Source organism: Cynocephalus volans, chromosome 9 (genome assembly GCF_027409185.1).
Source record: "Cynocephalus volans isolate mCynVol1 chromosome 9, mCynVol1.pri, whole genome shotgun sequence".
Taxonomy (NCBI): domain Eukaryota; kingdom Metazoa; phylum Chordata; class Mammalia; order Dermoptera; family Cynocephalidae; genus Cynocephalus; species Cynocephalus volans.
The window spans coordinates 35,463,856-35,483,751 of NC_084468.1; the positions used below are offsets into that span (position 1 = coordinate 35,463,856).

The 19,896-nt window shown below is 33.2% G+C and overlaps 1 protein-coding gene across 5 annotated transcripts in view; it reads right to left on the minus strand.

Moving 5' to 3' along the window:
• Nucleotides 1-19,896, minus strand: part of PDS5A (PDS5 cohesin associated factor A) — a 133,383-nt gene that overhangs the window by 25,745 nt on the left and 87,742 nt on the right. For 4 of the 5 annotated variants that reach the window (XM_063107949.1, XM_063107951.1, XM_063107947.1 and 1 more), the window contains 9 exons: nt 17,518-17,623; nt 15,698-15,858; nt 12,637-12,760; nt 11,657-11,815; nt 8,553-8,621; nt 7,306-7,442; nt 4,522-4,645; nt 3,998-4,202; nt 3,383-3,497 (listed from right to left, as the gene is read on the minus strand). In XM_063107949.1, the coding sequence (XP_062964019.1) occupies nt 3,383-3,497; nt 3,998-4,202; nt 4,522-4,645; nt 7,306-7,442; nt 8,553-8,621; nt 11,657-11,815; nt 12,637-12,760; nt 15,698-15,858; nt 17,518-17,623 (1,200 nt within the window). The remainder of the gene's footprint in view (nt 1-3,382; nt 3,498-3,997; nt 4,203-4,521; nt 4,646-7,305; nt 7,443-8,552; nt 8,622-11,656; nt 11,816-12,636; nt 12,761-15,697; nt 15,859-17,517; nt 17,624-19,896) is intronic. The other variant, XM_063107950.1, reaches the window with a different exon arrangement.

Below are 19,896 nucleotides of genomic sequence, written 5' to 3' on the forward strand. Positions count from 1 at the left end.
CAACTGTATCTTGAATTGGATAAAACAGTTGAAATGGACAAATTCCTAGAAACACAAAGATACCGTGATTGAATCACAAAGAAAACAGACCATTACCTTTTAAGTACACTGAAGTAAAAATCCTCAACAAAATACTAGCAATCTGAATTCAGCAGCATACTAAAAGGCTTATATACCACGACCAAATGAGATTTAGACATAAAATGAAAGCATGTTTCAACATATGAATATTGATCAATGCAGGAGTTCTGGGCTGTAGTGCGCTATGCTGATCAGGTGTTTGCACTAAGTTCAGCATCAATATGGTGACCTTCTGAAAGTGGGGGGTGGGGGGTGCAGGCCACCAGGTTGCCTAAGGAAGGGTCAATAGGCCCAGGTCAGAAAATTGATCAACGTAAACATAAAACATCTGATATCTCAATTGATGCAGAGAAAGCATTTGACAAAATTCAACACCTTTTCATGATAAAAGCATTCAATAAACTCAGATTAGAAGAGAACTTCCTCAACATGAAAAAGGCCATATATAAAGTTTTCACCCTAAGATAAGGAACAAGACAGGGACGCTAGCTTTCATCACTTCAATTCAACATAGTACAGGAATTTCTAGCCAGAGCAATTAGGCAAGAGAAAGAAAAAAAGATATTCCCTGCATACCCTCAAAAGATATCCAAATTGGAAAGGAGGAAGTAAAACTATCTCTATTTGTAGATGACATGATCCTATATGTAGATAACTCTAAAGAATCCACCCAAACACACACAAAAACCCCCAAAATATTAGTGTCAATAAACGAATTCAGCAAAGCTACATTTTTTTTTTAAAGTTGTATTTCTGTACATAATCAATAAACAACCCAAAAAAGACATTAAGAAAAAAGTTCCATTTATATAGCACCAAAAAGAATAAAATAAATTTAAGCAAGCAGGGGCAAGACTTCTACACTGAAAACTATAAAACATTGCTGAAAAAAAATTTAAAAGATGTAAATAAATGGAAAACCACCTTCCGTTAATGGACTGGAAGACTTAATATTAAGAAAACAATACCACCCAAAGCGATACAGAGATTCAATGTCATCCCTATCAAAAGCTCAAAAGTAATTTTTACAGAAATGGGAAAATGCATTCTAAAATTCGTATGAAATTTCAAAAGCCAAAACAATCTTGAAAGAGAAAAAAGAGGACTCACACTTCCTAATTCTGAAACTTACTACAAAGTTACAGTAATCAGTGTCATATGGATAGAAAAATAGACAATTTGAACAGAATTGAGAGCCCAGAAATAAACCCTTGTATATATGGTCAACTGATTTTTGACTAGGATGCCAAGACCAATCTTTGGCGAAAGAACAGTTGCTTCAACAAATGGTGTTGGAAAAAGTGGATATACACAAGCAAAAGAAAACAAAAGAAGAATCTGAACTTTTGTCTTATACCACACACAAAAATTAACTACAGTGGATCAAAGAGTTTAATTTAATAGCTAAAACTATAAAAGTCTTAGAAGAAAACATAGTAGAAAATCATTATGAACCTGGATTTCTTAAACACGACAAAGAAAAGTACAAGCAACAAAAGAAAAAAACAAACCGAGTTTCATTAAAATTAAAAACTTTTGTGCATCAAAGGACAGTATTAAGACTTTAAATGATATTCCCAATAAGGGATTAATATTCAAGTATATAAAGAACCTCCACAAGCCAGCAACAAAAAGAGAACCCAGTTTAAAAATGGGCAAAGTACTTGGACAGACATTTCTCCATTTAAATGCATACTTAAAATGGCAAAAACTGCAAATTTTGTTTCATATATTTTACCACTATTAAAAAAACATACTGCTTCTGACACAGTAAGTTACTAATTTCTATAAAATTAAATAACCACATTTTCAAAAAACATTATTTAGCACTTCAAATTACATGGTAACTTAAATTGAATGTTCAAAGGTACTCAAAAGTGTTACATGCTAGGTAGAACAAAGGTAGGACAAAAAATATGTGCCACTGATTTCAATTCTAACTGCAATTACTACATGTACTCCAGTACTCCTCCCGCATCACAGCTACCTTTCACAAGTCTAATCCTTCTTCTACATGACTGCCTTGCAATGCAAATATAGCTAAAAGGTTCTCTAACATACAGCGTGTATTCTAGGCAAATATATACATCACTTTTTCATTTTATGAATTTGCAAATAGAATACAAATAAAAAATTTACAAAATAAACAACTTAGAATTGAAAAGATATTTTAGGAATTCCCTATTTCAAATTCTGCATTTTATAAATGAGGCAACTGAAGCCCAGAGAAGTAAAATTTTTAGTCACATTGCTGGGACTAAAACCTGTGTTTTCTGCAACCTTATGATGAGGCTTCTTAAAATATCTAATCAATTAAAAAAAAATTTTTTAAAGCAGACTTATTTTTAAGTACTTGAAATGTAAAGGCAATACACTGGAATGATGTGTTAGAATAACAACAATGAAAATGACGAGACTTCAAAATGTTAAGAAGCCTGTTGGACAAGAGGTCCATTAGGTTGGACAAGATATAATGTCTCTTTCAACTGTTAAAATTTTGACACCATTTTAGTGACCAAAGCTAAAGGAGACAGAGATAAATGTGGAACTCTTAAATAATATTAGGACTTAATGTCCAAAATAAGACTAATATCCAACATAGAAAAACTTTGATACTTTATAAGCTGAAGGTACCAATTCAAGAGTGCAAGGCAAAAACATGGGAATGGGGAAAGAAAGTAAATTTTGCTTTAAAGTTTCTTAGAGGTCATTTGTAGACAGTCTTTGGACTTCTTTCACTCTTTCACCCAGCACTATATATAAAGTTCTATTTTTACATAAATAACATATCTTGAACAAGTGTTTTGTAATTGTTTAGTTACCTTTCTATCTTTCTGCTAGAGACAAAACTCTCTGGCTAGTATAACAAATCTAATTTCATATTGCTATATTCCTGCCATAGAATATTTCATGTGTGGGCACATATTTTTAAGGTATTATCTTTTGACATTGCAAGTGAAGTTTAAAGGGAAATTTTTATTACATGGCTTTCTAAACTGTAAAACGGAAGTAACTTACCCTTATCTTAATATAAACAGTAAAAAAAATAACAATATAAAAACTAAAATAACAAAATAACTATTTCAAAGATTACATTAATTAAAAACAAACAGGTAACAAAATAATCAACAAGAGTTTGTTAGGTGGGAACAATTTTGAAAGATGAAACTTACAATTTACAGCAAATGAACAAACCATTTAAAGTCTTTGATTTTAATGGAAATCATCACAGGAAAAAAATTTAGCATTTTTTGAAAAGTAAAAATAATTTTAAGAATTCTTCAAAAACAACATTACTTACTCTTTGATATCACGGAGCTGATCAACATCTTGTGATCTTGTAAAATCTGGATCATGAGCTAGCAGGTGAATCATGTATGGAACTACATATTCAGGCAACAGTGATAATAATTTCTCTAAAGTGAAGACATTATTATTAACAACGACAATAACAGCTTTTATAAAATCCCTTCCTAGGTTCAAGTTTTAAACACTTTAGTTTCCATTTTTTCCCCTCAGTTATTTCTAAATTAGAGGCAACATATCTAGATGATACTGAAATATTTTTATTCCAGCTCTGAAAGATATTAAAACCGAAAGGATAAACTGATTACACAGTGGGTCTCTGCAAAGATAGGAACAAATTATTAACTCTGACATCTGAGCAATATGTTCAAATCAAACCATACTGTTGATCCCATAAGAAAAATACAATTATCTAACACAGTTTTACGCAGTATAAATAGGACTCAGCCACCAGGATTTCAGTTTATAAGTATATCGTAACTACAGTGACAGCATTCTATAAAACTCCCAGTTTTACTACAAACTACAGTAGAAATATATGGAAACCCTCCCCACAAATTATACACTGACAAGATATATCTGCACACTAGGAACTTTCAAAGTTACTTACCAGTAGCCATAGGGTTCTGTTTAATGTACTCCCTGCGTATACTGATATTTTTTAGTAAACACTGCCGTGCATGTGCTCTCCTCTCCTTCACAGGATCTTTGGCACACAAGGCAAAGATTGCCATATACTCCAATGGGAGCAGTAACTTCACAAGTGCCTTATGCAGTTTCTGAGCAAATATCTGCCTTACTTGGTAACACTCATCCTATAGCAGCACAAAACCAAAAAATACTTTAATAAAAATATTAGTATTTTTTAAATGACAAAAAAATCCCAGTTTAGTTTTAAAAAACTGCAAATATTTAGAAAGAGAGGAGCAGTTTCAGAATTTTTAATGTGTCTTCATTTTTAAAAAATGATACTTATATTGGGGGGAAATAATATTTGGGATATATTTACTTAAATAGGTAATAGCAATCCCTTTTTGTGCATATATCCATATAGTAAATGGATTTGTTTCTATAAAAAGTAAATGTATTTAACTCTGAAGACAAGTAATTGACAAAAATAAGATCACTACTTACATTAATAACAAGGGCACAGAGCTGAAACTGTTCTGGGGTAATAATTTCATGGTAACAAGGTTCCTGAGCAAGCTTCATTATGGCACTACCAGCAGCTAATCGCAAGCGAGACATATCAGATTTACTATAAACAAACAAAAAAGAAATAAACATTTCCTATAACCATTATCATTCATAAAAGTGCTTTAATCCCTTTTTGAGTGTAAGGTCCTTAGTGCATACTTTACAAAAAGGATATAATGTAGAAATACGGGAAAGCTACTTTGAGTCCATGAACTCAACACAGGAAAAAAGGCTCAAATCATTTCGACTTTCTGGTAAATTTATCTGCTTTACCTTCCAGTCACACTCTAGCTTAGATCCTCCACTACAGCCAATCAACTCTACGTACTCTTGCAACCAAACTAATTGTGAAGCTAAGAAGAGCCATTTATATTAGAAACTGTGTCCCTCATTTTAAGAGGAATATATATTCATTACAGAAAACTTGATTAAAAAAACATTTTAATGCATATACATATACACACATAACAGGAATCTAGCTTAATCCTACACCTGTCTGATGAAATGGCAGGGCTGCAGATAGGAGGGAAGAAGTATCAGACAGATACCTAAAAGGAAAGGACATGGACGTAAGAGACAGTGTCTGTCTTAGGCACTTGTCTCTGGGGCCGACCTCTTTTGCAGAATGATGTTTTCAAAGGGAACCTATGAGGACTTGGCACTCCCACCCCCATCCCGTGGACTTTTATTACCAAAATGGTAAAATGTGATGATGAATGGGGTGGAAGAATAGTCTTCTTACTTTAACTTCTGCGTGGAACACAGCATGGCTTTTATATCTTTTAGACTTTAGAAAATAGGTAAAGATGGCCTGAACACATTGGGACTATTACTAAGTATACAAAAGGAGAAAACATGGCAGTCTCAGATAACATGATTGTTAAAGTGAGCACTGTGCCAGGCAATGTGTGAAACACTTTACAGGCTTTATCTCATTTATTTTTCACTGTAAAAGATGAGGAAATTGAGCCTTAGAAAAGTTAAGTGCTTTATAAAAATTTATACAGCTAATAAATGGAGTATAGAGTTGTATAAGTTGCTAAATCTAGAGCTCAAGCTAACATCATGCTATATATAATATCTAAGCTAAGTCTAATAATCCACGACGTGTGCTCCATAGTTAACCATTCACCTATTTTTTATGATGATAAGTAATGCTGGAAAGAATATGATTGTGTATATATTTTGGTATAATTGTTTTATTATTTCATGAGTGGACAAATGGTCAAAGGATAAGAATACTTTAAAGGATCTAGATACAAGATGCCAAGTAGTCCTATAAGAACTATGCCAATTTATACTCACAGGAGTAATGAGAGACCTCATTTCCCTGATCCCACTGAGCAATTGCTTAAAAAATGTTTTTTGTGTGTGTGCTGATTTGACAGGCAAAAGATGTACCAGTTAAGTTTAAATTTATTTACCGCATTTAGTAATGTTAAACTTTTTTTTTCTTTTTTCAGGTAAACTGATAATATGTACTCTTCAACTCTATTGTTGATTCTGCCTGTGTATCACTGATTTGTAAGCTCATTATTGTGCCTTTGCCATAAACTGTACATATTTACCCCAAATTTAAAGATTCTCATATCTGCAACTCAGCACTAATCATCAGTCTTTTCATAAGGGCTACTACCTACCTTTGGCTTTTTCTATAATAAAAATAATGTTTTACAGTTTTCATCAATTTATCAAAGCATCAAGCACCATCAATTGTAACTGCTCATATCCTACCTCCTCCACTAGAGTGCACATTCCTTGGAGGCAGGAATTTTTGTATCGTTAAATAGAGTGGCAATACCTGGTATCTGGTAGTGCTCAATAAATACTGAATGCATAAAAAAATCATTAAGCCTCTGTCCTCTAACACTAATTTTAAAGTAGGTATGCATCACAACTAGAATTCCTTAATAATCTCTGTTGGTGCTCTTGGCCTCTAATCAAGAACTTAAAAGAAAAACGAATCATGAAAAATTGGGCCTTTATTTCCATCTTAAAAGGAACAGAAAGGAGATGGCAATTTCAGATTTGAAGAGTGAAAATTTGTAGAAATGTAAACAATTTTTTTTTTTTTTTGCATTTGGAGAACCATATATAATCTCTTCTGCAAACCACCAGGAAGCTTCAACTCTGCCTTCTGTGAAGAAACACTGAAACTTTTTTTTTTTTTTTTTGGTGGCTGGCTATTACAGGGATTTGAACCCTTGACCTTAATGTTATCAACACCACACTCTAACCAAGTGAGCTAACCAACCAGGCCCTACCACTGAAATTTTTATTCCTTTCATAGTACTCAAGCTTATTCAGTCACTCCACTTATTCACTTTTCTGCAGGGTAAATTCCTTGAAGATTGCTGCAATGCTTTTTCACAGTGTTTTACAAAGAGTAGAAATCCAACAAGTATTTGTTTAATTGAAACAAATGATGCTAACTGTAACATTACATCATAGTGTTTATTACTAAAAATTTACTGAAAAAAGTTCATAGCCTTTAGGACTGAAGAAAAATATACTAGCATTATTAAAATAAAAATGCTCTAAGAGATATAAACACCAAGTGAATACACAAGATTTGATCCCAAAGCACATGGTGTAATCACAACAGTCAGTATTAATTAGGTAAGTAATTAGGTAAATAATTCCAATGTATAATCTATTGAAAAATGTATTTAATAGAATTTAGAGTCCTATAAGAAAATTGGAAAGGAAGAAAAATCTCACCTGATTCTCTTTTGCTCTGTCAGGTCACCCTCACTAACCAACATCGCTGATAATAGTCGAAGAGTTGAATTGGCAGATTTAGATTGGTTGTTTTTCATACCCAACAGCCACCTTACCAGAAGTTTAATTGCCTGTACCTATAAAATATTAACATGCTAAAAAATGAAAGCAACTTAAAATGCCAACCAAAGGAAAGACTAATTTATATTATTAACTAGATTAATAAGATTTACTTATCCTCATCAGCAGGCATATTCTATTAAACAAGTCCATGGGATAATAACAGTAACAATAAGAACTAATATTTACTCCATGTTTAACCTGTACCAGGCACATTTCCCAGAGCTGTATAAGTGTGAACTTATTTAATCTCCCAAATAATTCTATGAGGAAGGGTATTATTATTTCCAACAGTTAAGCCAACTGAGACATTACTATGATAGATAACTTGCTCAAGGTCTGGCTCCAAAACTCAGGCTTTTCACACTTAAATACTTGCCCCAAATTTTTTAATAATTTGAAAATATATAGTTTAAATGTAGTACTGAAAAACTGTTTTGAAAAAGCCATCAAGTCTGATTCAGTCTCACTTAACATTCTGACCAAAAAAAATGGAGTTTCCATAATTATTTGTGGTCATAACTACTTGGAGGCATCTACTCAAAAGATTGTTACTGATATGTGAAAGAGCTAGCCAAATAATCTAAGCATTATTTACAATATTTACTGAAAACATGGAAAAAGGAATTGATAGATGATATGATGGCTATGAAGCTACACAAGTGAAACAGATCAAAGATGATACAATCTCTTATTTTAAATTACAAGCCCACTTTAAAAATGCACTTTATTGACTGTTAATTTACATCTATCAAAAATCACCAATTTGCTGACAACCACCTGTCTTTGCCAAGTTAATATTCATATACTTCTAGATAGTGGTGGTGAGGCTAGACTTGAGACCTTTGAGCACCAACATTCTACAATCTCTGTGTAAAACAGTCTCACTGAAATTGTTTCATCAGGCAGAAGACACTGACATATATTAAGAAAGAAAGACAACTATAATTTCTTTGAGAATCAACTTTTTTTTTTTTTTGAGGGTGGTTGGTACAGGGAGAAACACAACTTTTTAAAATAAAGTATCTTAAAAAATGCTTATTAACTGTTAGGTTTAAAAAAAAAAAGCATACCTATAAACATTCCTTTTTTCAACATAAAGGTTACCAAGACCTACACAAATTTACCTTTGCTAGCACTTCAGGGGAAACCTCTTCATCTGGAGACCATAATTTTCCATTCTTCTCACCTGTTGACTATATACAATTGAATAAATTTAGCTTTTAGAAAGAAAAAATTTTAAGGTTTTGCCTTTTAAGTTTTCCACGCCAAACAAGGTAGGCTCTGAGAAACCTATAGGAAAGTCACCAAATCTGCTTGGAAAAGAAGAATGCTGGAAGACTCATACTTCCCAGTTTTGAAACTTACTATAAACCTATGGTTATCAAGGCAGTGTGGTTGGTACTGGCACAAGGATAAACATATAGAACAATGGAATAGAATAGAAAACCCAGAAAACCCTTGCATATACGGTTAATTTTTTTTTTTTTTTTTTTTACAAGAGTGTCATCAAGGACAGTCTCTTCAATAAGTAATGCTAGAAAAACCTGATATGCACAAGCAAAAGAATGAAGCTGGACTGGTACCATATACCTAAAATAGATCAAAGATCTTAATTTAAGAGCTAAAAGTATAAAACCTTAGAAAATAACATAGGGGAAACTCTTTGTGATCTTGGATTTGACAAATATCTGACAAGGGATTTATACCCAGAATATATAAAGAACTCTTACAACTCAACAACAATAAAGACAACCCAATTAAAAGTGGGTAAAGAGGGCCTGCCCATGCCTCACTTGGGAGAGCATGGTGCTGATAACACCAAGGCTACGGGTTTAGATCCCTATATAGGGATGGCCGGTTCGCTAACTTGGGAGAGCGTGGTGCTGACAACACCAAGCAAGGGTTCAGATCCCCTTACCAGTCATCTTCTTATATATATATATATATATATATAAAAAGTGGGTAAAGGACTTGAACAGACAGCTCTCCAAAGAAAATTTACAGATGGCCAATATACACATGAGAAAGATCTCCATCATTACTCATTAGAAAAACGCAAATCAAAACCATAATGAGATACCACTTTGCATCCACTAGGACGGTTATCATTTTATTAAAAAAAAGAAAAATAACAAGTGTTGGCAAAGATGTGGAGAAATTGGAACCCTTGTGCATTGTTGGTGGGAATGTAAAATGGTATAGCCACTGTGGAAGAAAACAGTCTGGTGGTTTCTAAAAAAATTCAACACAGAATGACCATGTAACCCAGCAATTTTACTTCTAGACATATATCCAAAAGATCAGAAAACAGGGACTCAAGTATTCCTAATAGCACTATTCACAACAGCCAACAGGTAGAAACAACCCAAGTATCCATCAGCAGATGAAGAGATACAAAAAAATGTTGGAAATACATACACTGGGTTATTATTCAGCCATAAAAGAAAGTTCTGATACATACTAAAACATGGATGATCCCTGAAAACGTACTAAGTGAAATAAGCCACACACAAAAGGACAAATATTGTATGATAAGTAGTATCTAGAATAGGCAAATTCATAAAGCCAGAAAGTAGAAGGGGGTTATGAGGAGCTAGAGTAGGAGGCAATGGGAAGTTAATGCTTAATGGGCACAGACTTTCTGTTTGGGATGATGAAAAAGTTTGGGAGATGGATGGTGGTGATTAGACAACAATGTGGGTGTATATAATGTCAGTGAATTGTACACTTCAAAACAGCAAATGTTATATTATGTATATTTTACTACAGTTAAAAAGAAAGACCATCTTAAAATAGGATCTATCAACAATCAAATCATCATCTAAGAGGTGTCTTAAACTTCACATTTGTTGCCAGCCATATCTGTCAAGAATGCAAACAGCATGGATGTGTGGGGTGGGAAATGAGACTTAGGCCGTGTTCTTCTTAGGCCCTCTTTGTCCATTATATCCACGGGAGTGGGGGATGCAGGCGCAGACTGTGCACTAGCAGATGTCTTTCTTTTAAGTTCCTGATCTTGAGGGCTCTAGAAGACTACTGAATCATGGAGGAGGATAAGGAAATACTTGGATAATTGGATTTAGGGTAAGTCAGCACTGAATTGAAAGTCATCCACAATAATCCAGCATGTGAGAATGGTTTGTGTATTTAATAACTCTTTAATTTAGATCCATTTGGTAAAGTAGTAATTCTTAAAGTGTGTTTCAGAAATCACTATGGGGAACGCTGAAGATTGATTGAATTGTGCCCACAAAGTTCACATATTAAAAGCTTAATTCCCACTGTAACTGCTGAGGGTGGGAAATCCGATTATGTAACTGAAAGGTGGGGCCTTGAAGAGGTGATTGGATTGTAGGATCACACCGTAGTGAATGGATTAATAATGGTGGTCAAGGGTGTGGTTTTAAGGGCTTTGAAAGAAGAGAACATGACAGATTAGGCTCTCTCTGCTTCCACCGTCTTGCAATGTGAGACCACTGGGTCACTGTTGCCACCATCAAGGCTCTTACCAGATGTGTTCCCTAGACTTTGGACTTCCCAGCCTCAGAAACTGTAAGCAATAAATTTCATCTTCTTTATAAAATACCCAGTTCTGTGTATTTTGTTATAAGGAACAGAAACATATTAATACAGGGAGCCTTTTCAATCTGTATATTCCTAAGTTCCAACCCAGAGGTAGTAAATCAGGATATACACATACACAGCCCCTAATCTCTGAAACAGAATACATAAATCTAGTACCAAAAATACAAGGTAATAATATTTCAAAAAATTTAATCAAATTAAATTTTATTTAATCAAAGTCCACTTATGATGGGTCTTCAAATAGTTCATGGAAAGATTCATATTATCTTTTAATTCTACTTTTCCATGAGCTTTTTGAAGTACCTTGTATATTTTCATTTGACAAAACAAAATTCAAGGACTCCAAGAAATTGTAAATTGTCTTTCAAAGGTAAGGATAATAGCATTTGACATATAGTTTACTTTATGATTCATCCATCTCATGTTCTCATTTTTTCTTTTTTAAATGTTAAGTTCTAGTAATAGCTACCCCAAAGTCAGAGAGTCATTTGGAAATTTAGTAAATAAATAAATAAGGGGCCCAATATAGAAGAATTTAAAAGAAAAAGAATTATACAGAGAGAAACAGAAATGTTGTTTCTGTGACAAAGATGTAAACAGTCTTAATCTCATGACTCTAAATTTAGTTAAATGAGAAACTTACCCTGTCATTCATTAGCAGATCTTTCACAATAAAATTGGCTACTACAGATTTCATTGGGGAGGCAAACTGATCTGGAGCTAACATAGAAATGTGGCCCAGTGAAACTAATGGAGTTATAAGTTGTTCTGGTACATCAGCATTCAGACTCCTACTGAGTGGCTATAAAAATAAAACAGACAAATTACTAATTTGTTTTATAAATACCTAGACATTCTATGGAAACAGTAAATTTTCCTGAATCCTCCTGAATTTATCATGAGTAAACCAATCTGTTTTAATGCTATGATCATAACTAACTTCAACCGCATTAGACACTTAGTTCTTAATTCACCTATTGAAATTTAACAAGATCAAAAGAATGTAGAAAAAAAGATGAAAGAAAAAAATAAAACCAAAGTAAAAGAAGTAAAAACAAGAACATTTCTGCCTCACCAAATCAGCACTTTCAACCCTTCTACAACAATGTTTGCTGTATTGGTGGATTTCTTATCCTGCAGGGACATTTAAAATGACCTTAAATCATTAAAAGTATGAATTCACTGGGTTCTATTCATACTATCTCCAATTTATGACAATAGGAATACCTTTCTGATAGTGGAATCAGGCAAGAATCACTTACAAGGAAAGAGAAACAAGATTAATTTTCAAGTAGGTTGTTAGGTACTTTAAACTGAGTGGTTCAGAGTCATCTAATAACACTTTTTGAGGATAAATGGACCACTGAGCCAATAATCTAAAATTATGTAAAATATCCTACCACAAACACACAAAACATCCTACAGTATGAAGTATTTGAACATATAACCTGATCTAATGCTGGGAATACAGTGCTGAATAAAATAGAATCATTGCTCTCAAGGAATTTATATTCTAGGGTAGAACTACATATAAATAGGTAAAAAAAAATCTAGTTTCCATCTTCATCAAACCACAGACCTTAAAAAATAAAGACCAACATAAACATATCCTATTATATATACCTCAAAAATCTGTGCAAGCTGGACTTCTTTATTTGTGAATATTGCGTGTATACAGTGCACAGCCTGTTTTGCTTGGTGTGGAGTACCCCTCTTTGCTTTTTGATGTAAAATGGGAATTAAGGTCCTGCAAAAAATAATATCATAGTGGTTTTTTTTGTTTTTAAATAAAGCCCATAAACCCCTAGTATTCTTTTTGTTGTTTCCCGATTTCCCTATTTGGAAGTATGTTGATAGTAAAGCCTCTCCTCAGTCCCCAAGTACAAACTAAGAAATACAATGCTCCAAGAAAAAGGCTACTTCAGGAGGCAATTTTCATTTTAAAGCTATCTCACAAAAATGGAGAAATAAATAAGCCACCCTTAATTTATAATCTAAAAATGGCCACACGACATGTTTTTTACATTTACTTTCTAAGCAGATATTCCTATTTTTCCAGTTCCCTTTTAAAATCCTTCAGTTATTTCAAACTGAAGTAGCCCTGAAAGAAAAGTAGCAAAAGACCAAATTTTACTAAACAGCTTAAATGATAACAGTGTAAGAAGGTATACAAAAGACACAAATACATAAATATTGGTAGAATGGTAATAAAAATATCTATCAATTATTGAGTATATGTATCAGGCACCACTCTAGGTGTTTTCGCATGGATTCATTCAACTAATGTTCACAACCACCAAAAGAACCAATGTCAGTATAGACATTATACAGATGAGAAAACTAAAGCACAAAGATGTTATTTAGGTTTCCTCAGGTGAAAGAGCTAGGAAATGGTGGAGTTGGGATTTGAAGATAAGCATTTGTTTAAAAATAAATGTACTTAACCTCTATACTGACATTGTCTTAAACTAAACTAAAAGAGTCTTTTTATGGGACAATATGGAAATGCATATGACAGTCCTAAAGCATTAAATGTTGATATGGGAAAACATTAGGTGGGATAAATAGCGTATTTATATGAACCTATAAAAAAAAGGAATATACTTCAAGTAGACAAACACTGACAAAAAATATACAGACCAAAATGTTAACAGTGACTCTTTTCCTTTACATTTTTTTAGTTTCAGCTTTTTACAATGAACATATAAGTATTTTTATTATCAGGAGAAAATTTATAAAGCAAAATAAAAATTTAAGGAAAGATACTTATATATTTAATGCAATTAGACAAGATCCTACTTTGTCGATTATAAGGTCAGTGGTATCAAATACAATTGTCACAAAGGGTCCTTTACGATAATGGAAAGCTAGACATCAAAAGCAATACCCCAGGCCCCAGGCCATGCACCTTACCCAAAAAACTGCAATATATGCTGCTAGTCAAGTTTCTCTCCATGGAGGTTTAGAATTACGAGATGGGAATTTCCATGCCAAAGTAAGCCTTTCTTGACTAAGCACTGTTTAGTCTTTCTTTCACAAACTCACTTACTAGAGTAATATTTCTTACAAAATAGCACTGGTGAATAATAAAGACATAGTTTTGATCAAGCTGTTGTTAAATGTATTATTAATTCTTCTTAGCCAAATGAAATGACAATTTTAAAAAAATCAACTTTATCCCTTCTCATTTTTTTTAGTGATGAGGATTGTTAATGTATATGTTTTCCTACCTTGAATAGCTCTCTAGAAATTTTATCCTACTATGTCAATGATCTTTTCTATAATGTACAGCCAGCCTTCTGTATCTGTGGGTTCCATATTTGTGGATTCAACCAACCACAGACTGAAAATATTTGAAAAAATAAAACAGCATCTATACTGAATGTGTACACTTTTCTTGTTATTGTGCCCTATACAATACAGTGTAACAACTATTTACATAGTATTTACATTGTATTGGGTATTACAAGTCATCTAGAGATGATTTAAAGTATACAAGAGGATGTGTGTAAGTTATATCAAGTATTACATTAGGAACCCGAGCATCCATGGATTTTGGTATCTGAGGAAGGTCCTCGATCCAATACCCCATGGATATCGAGGGACAACTGAACACATACAAAGACTATCATTTCTAAACTATAAACTCCTTGAGGGCAGGGACTGACTGTGGTTATTCTTTTGTATTAGCCAGAAAAGTGCTGAGAATAAAGAGAATGTACAGTAAGTATTGAATTACAGACAAGCATTGCTTAATGATGGGGATACATTCTGAGACATGCATAGTTAGGCAATTTTGTCATTGTGCCAACATCATAGAGTATACTTACACAAACCTAGGAGGTATAACCAATTGCACACCTAGGCCATATGATATAGCAGCCTATTGCTCTGACCACTGTCATACATATATGCGGTTTGTTGACCTAAATGTCATTATGCAGTGCGTGACTGTGTTTCACAAATTAAACTGTGAACTCACAAATTTAACTAAAACTTCAGGAGTCCACTCACCCTGTTATTATTACCCTGTGAGGAAAAACTGGTTTGCATTTGGATATACCCTGAAATACTTGCATATACCCTGGACACCTGATTCAACAGCTATCAGCAATGTGCTCTTCCTCCACAAGATGTCTCCCACACATTTTAAGTCTAAACATAAACTCTTAGCACAAGTTTGACTCGAAGGTAACCTCTTTAAGATGCCCAAATGAAATAACAAAATGTACTTCATTCTTATGAAGAGAGGAGAGCTGATCTAGAGGGAGAGATCAAAGCAACAAAAGCACCACTGCCAACAACGAAGCAACTAATAAATTATTTTATTAAACAAACTACTTGATTACCCCATTCTTTGGTGGGACAGGAAGTTGGTACCTATTCAATTTATAACCCAGTTAAAGAGAAAAAGATGAACATACATAGATTAGGAAGGAATATTAATAACAAATACAATAAAATACTAAATTCTGTGATAACGTTTGATTATTAATATTCGAAAATCATTTTGTTATAAACAAATAGTTTGCTCCTACATTCTAATGGTGGGGGAGTGGTGTGAGACAAAACAAAGGAGGATATAGAAGTAGCTTCTAAATAAAAACTGTCTTTCCTCTCTACCTTCCTGTATGAAAGGAAAAAAATGATTCTATGGCTTCCACACTTAAAAAAATGTACTCACGATCGTATCTGAGGAAGGTCTGTTTCTATTTTGTGGCCTGTATTTCTAAAAATTTGTATAGCAGCTTCTGCTACCTTGTCGTCCTCCATTCTTAGGCACTGTAACAAGGATTCATATGTTTCTGCGGAGTGGAACGAGGTAGGATGTGTGAAAGATAGAACCTGGAGGAATAGATACAGCTTTAGAAGTACAGACAATGGTTTTAATCAATAAAAAAAGGAGAATTATTTTCTGTAGTAAATAAGATTTAAAATTCTGGGATACATATCTTCTCCTAGCCTCCCTTGAAATTAGTTGTGGCTAATGAGACATTAACAGAAACACTGAGTAGTAGCTTCCAGTTACTTTCTTAAGACAGTTGACATACAGCCTTTGTCTTATTTTCTTCATCACCTTTTAGTAGATTCTGCTGTTTGGAATGCAAATAAAAAGGCTCCTTTTTCATGGAGTGTGATATTCCAATATTAATATTAATAACTACTGCCAGTTTAGAAATATATTGTACTAGGTGCAGGAATGTTTGGTTGAAAGAAAAGCTCCATACTAATGACTCAATCTTTGTATGATGGAAACAAAATGCTAATTTACAGCTTCGTCTGGCAAGAAGAAAATCTATGTGGTAATATGTTAAATGAAATGTATCACAAAGAGGTCAGTCACAACTACCAAAAAAGAAGCCATTACTGTGAACTTTTAATTGAAATTACAACTTATAATTGCAATTACAACTTATAATTATTCCCTTATTTATTATGACATGAGCACCAGTCTATCTTTAGGGAATTTACAGCAACACAGCTATGACATGTCTAAAAAGTTTACCTTCCATAAAGTAGAAACAATCCAGTTAATATTCTATCAAGAATAAGGGCAAAAAGTGGAGAGGTAGGAAGAAGAGAGACTTGAGTAGGTAGTCTTCATTAACTTATTCAGTAAGCATTTATTTGATGGTTCATAAAGTACAGAGATTCTATTTTGGTTATAATATTTAGTTATGAGGTTTTAAAACGGAGAATTAAATGCTTTCAATGAAATGATACTTAAGATCATCCCAATATGATCCCATCACTGTCTTTTCTAGTGTCCATTGCATTGATTTGTCTCTTCTGCCTTAGTTTATGTCTCAGTTTCTCTTTGCCTTCAATTTCTTCTCTTTTCTCAATCCACTGAAAGCTCTATCAAGTGTTGTAGCCAACTGAAAGCCAGATTAAAAGCTCCTGACATTACCTTTCTGCCCTGATGGATTTCTCCACAATCTAGAGCCAACCTTGTCTCTCATTATTCTCCAAAGCAATCTATTCTCCATTCAGGTGAGTATCCCAAGGATCCCTCAAATATGCCAAAAATTATTTTGACAATGCTGTGTTCCCCCTAGATTAAGTCATATTGTGTCCACAAAGTTTTGAGTCACCTGGTTCTATGTGCTCAACTTGCTGAATTCTCTGGCATTTATTATGAATACCAATTACTTAAAAACTACCTAATCAGACAGATGCTGTCATAGAGTAATTCCTGCAGGCAGTCCTACTGCCCCAAATGTAAGTTCTTTGAAAGGTAAGAGTAGACTATTTAGCATACAATGTTACAAGTGTAGCAGGCATGCAAATGATGAATGAAAATGAAATAAAACAAAGTATTGTTATAATTAGATTATTATTATGACATAAAACACATTGTTTTTGTAAAGTATAATTTCTACGACAAATATTTAATCTTTTGACCAGTTTCCAACGAAACAAGCCTGACTCTTGCATACCCTGAAGGGAATGCAAATTATGACTCTATGGAAATACATGGAGACAATATTGTTTCAAAAATACCTTAAGAAGTTCAAGTCCTGAACGAATAGCTGTATCTGGACTTACACCCTCCTCTTCATCATCTGCTGTCCCCTCTATCGATTTATTCATCAATTTTACTAGTGCACTATTAAAAGAAGAAAATGTAAATTAGTATCACTACTACATTAGTTAACTGTATCCTAACCGCACTGTGACAGGACATATACAAAATCTAAAACTATCACATTAAAAGAAGTTTCCGTGGGGAAAAAAGTTTAATTTTGATCTTTACTTGACAGCTGAGCTTATTTTTAGTCTATCTACCTAAAAAAAAATGCATAATAATTCTACTGAAAAATAACAAAGTTGAAATTAGATGACAAAACATACCAGAAATATATTTATAAAAAAATAAACAATTAATATTCATTTCGATATATAAAGAGACCGTTTACAATTTTAAGAAAGATAAAACGGTAGGTGCTAAATGGGCAAATGACAACTCACATAAAACAAAATACAAATAAACATAAACATGGACAAAAGTATTAAATTAACCACTGGCAATTAATTTACTGAATCAGTAATTTTATTCCCAGAAATTTATAGCAAAGAACTAATTTATCAGAAGCATTATGCTATATTCATAAACAGATTAATCAGTTAGAAACTAATTGTCCAAAATTATTAAATTAGTTCTTCAAAAATACCCACTACCACAAAATGGAATATTATCTGGTCAATAAAGATCAGACTGTGTAGGAACATGTTACTACTTTAAGGAAGAACAAATACGAATTTTGATTTTGAGACTCTACTCATCAGTAAATAGAAGAAAATACTACATTATGAGGACATTAAATTATTATAGCAAATGACCCAGGACACAGCAAATATTAAAAAAAAATTTTGGTTAAATTGTTTTCTTTTAGCGTTCTGGATATTTCAGTTAAACTATTAACTAAAAAAAAAATTTTTTTTGGAGGCTGGCCAGTATGGGGCTCTGAACCTCTGACTTGGGTGTTATAATACCACACTCTTAACCACTCAGATAACCAGTGAAACCTAAACACTTTTTAAAGTACAAAAAACATACAGAGTGCAGGTGTTGAAATTTAAACTAATTTTAGCACTTTTATTTCCCTTTTACATCACAAGAATAATTTTAAAATTCACCAATATCTTTAGCTGATACAAAAACTTTTGGGAAAACAAATTGGATAAATATGTGTGTGTGTATAAACGTTAGCTTGAAATATAACTTAGATACCATACAATTTACCTACTTAAAAAGTACAGTTCAGGGTTTGGATCCCTGTACAGGCCAGCCGTCCAAAAAAAAAGAATAAAAGCAGTTCAATGGTTTTTAGTCTATTCACAGGATGTACAACCACTAACACAATCTAACTGTAGAACATTCCATCACTATCCCAAATCGAACCCCTTAACTATCCACCAGTCACTCCCCATGCGCCCCACTAGGCATCCCATAATTTACTTTATGCCTCTTATACATTTGCCTGTTCTGAACATTGCATATTAATGAAATCATACAATATGTGGTCTTTTATCATTGACTTCTCTCAGCATAATGTTCTTGAGGTTCATTCATGTTGTAGCATGTATCAGTACATCGTATTTTATTTCCAAATAATACTCCACTATATGGATATAAGAAAATTTACTTATCCATTCATCAGTTGATGGACATTTGGGTTGTTTCCAATGTGGCTGTAAACATTTACGTACAGGTATTTGTATGGACACCTATTTTCATTTGTCTTGAACATATACTTAGGATTAAAACTGCTGGATCATATGGTAACTCTGTTTAACTTTTTGAGGAATTGCCAAACTGTTTTCCAAAGCAGCTTTAACATTTTACATTCTCACTAGCCACATATGAGGGTTCCAACTTTTCCACATACTCGCCACATGTCTTTTTGATTATAGCCATCCTAGTGGGTGTGAAGTAGTATCTTACTGAGGAGATACATAGATATATGAAGGTACTTCAGCAAGTTAAAGGAAAGATTTGTATTATCTTTTAATTCTATTTTTCCATGAACTTTTTGAAACACTCTTATAACATTCCCATCTCCACAAAAAATTGCGTTATACTCCTTCTGTGGTCAATCCCCTTCCCCTTCTCACTATGGCAACCACTGATTTAGTTTCTGTAACTATAGTTTTGTCTTTTCTAGAATTTTATATATTTTGTGCCTGATATCTCTTATGTGATGTAATGCTTTTGAGATTTATCCATGTTGGTACATATAATCAGTAGTTTATTCTTTTGTATTGCTGAGGAGTATTACATTGTATGGACAAACCACAATGTGTTATGGACTTCTGGTTAATTCTAGTTTATAAAGAATAAAGCTGCTAAAAGCAGTAAGTACCTAAGTCTTTATAGGA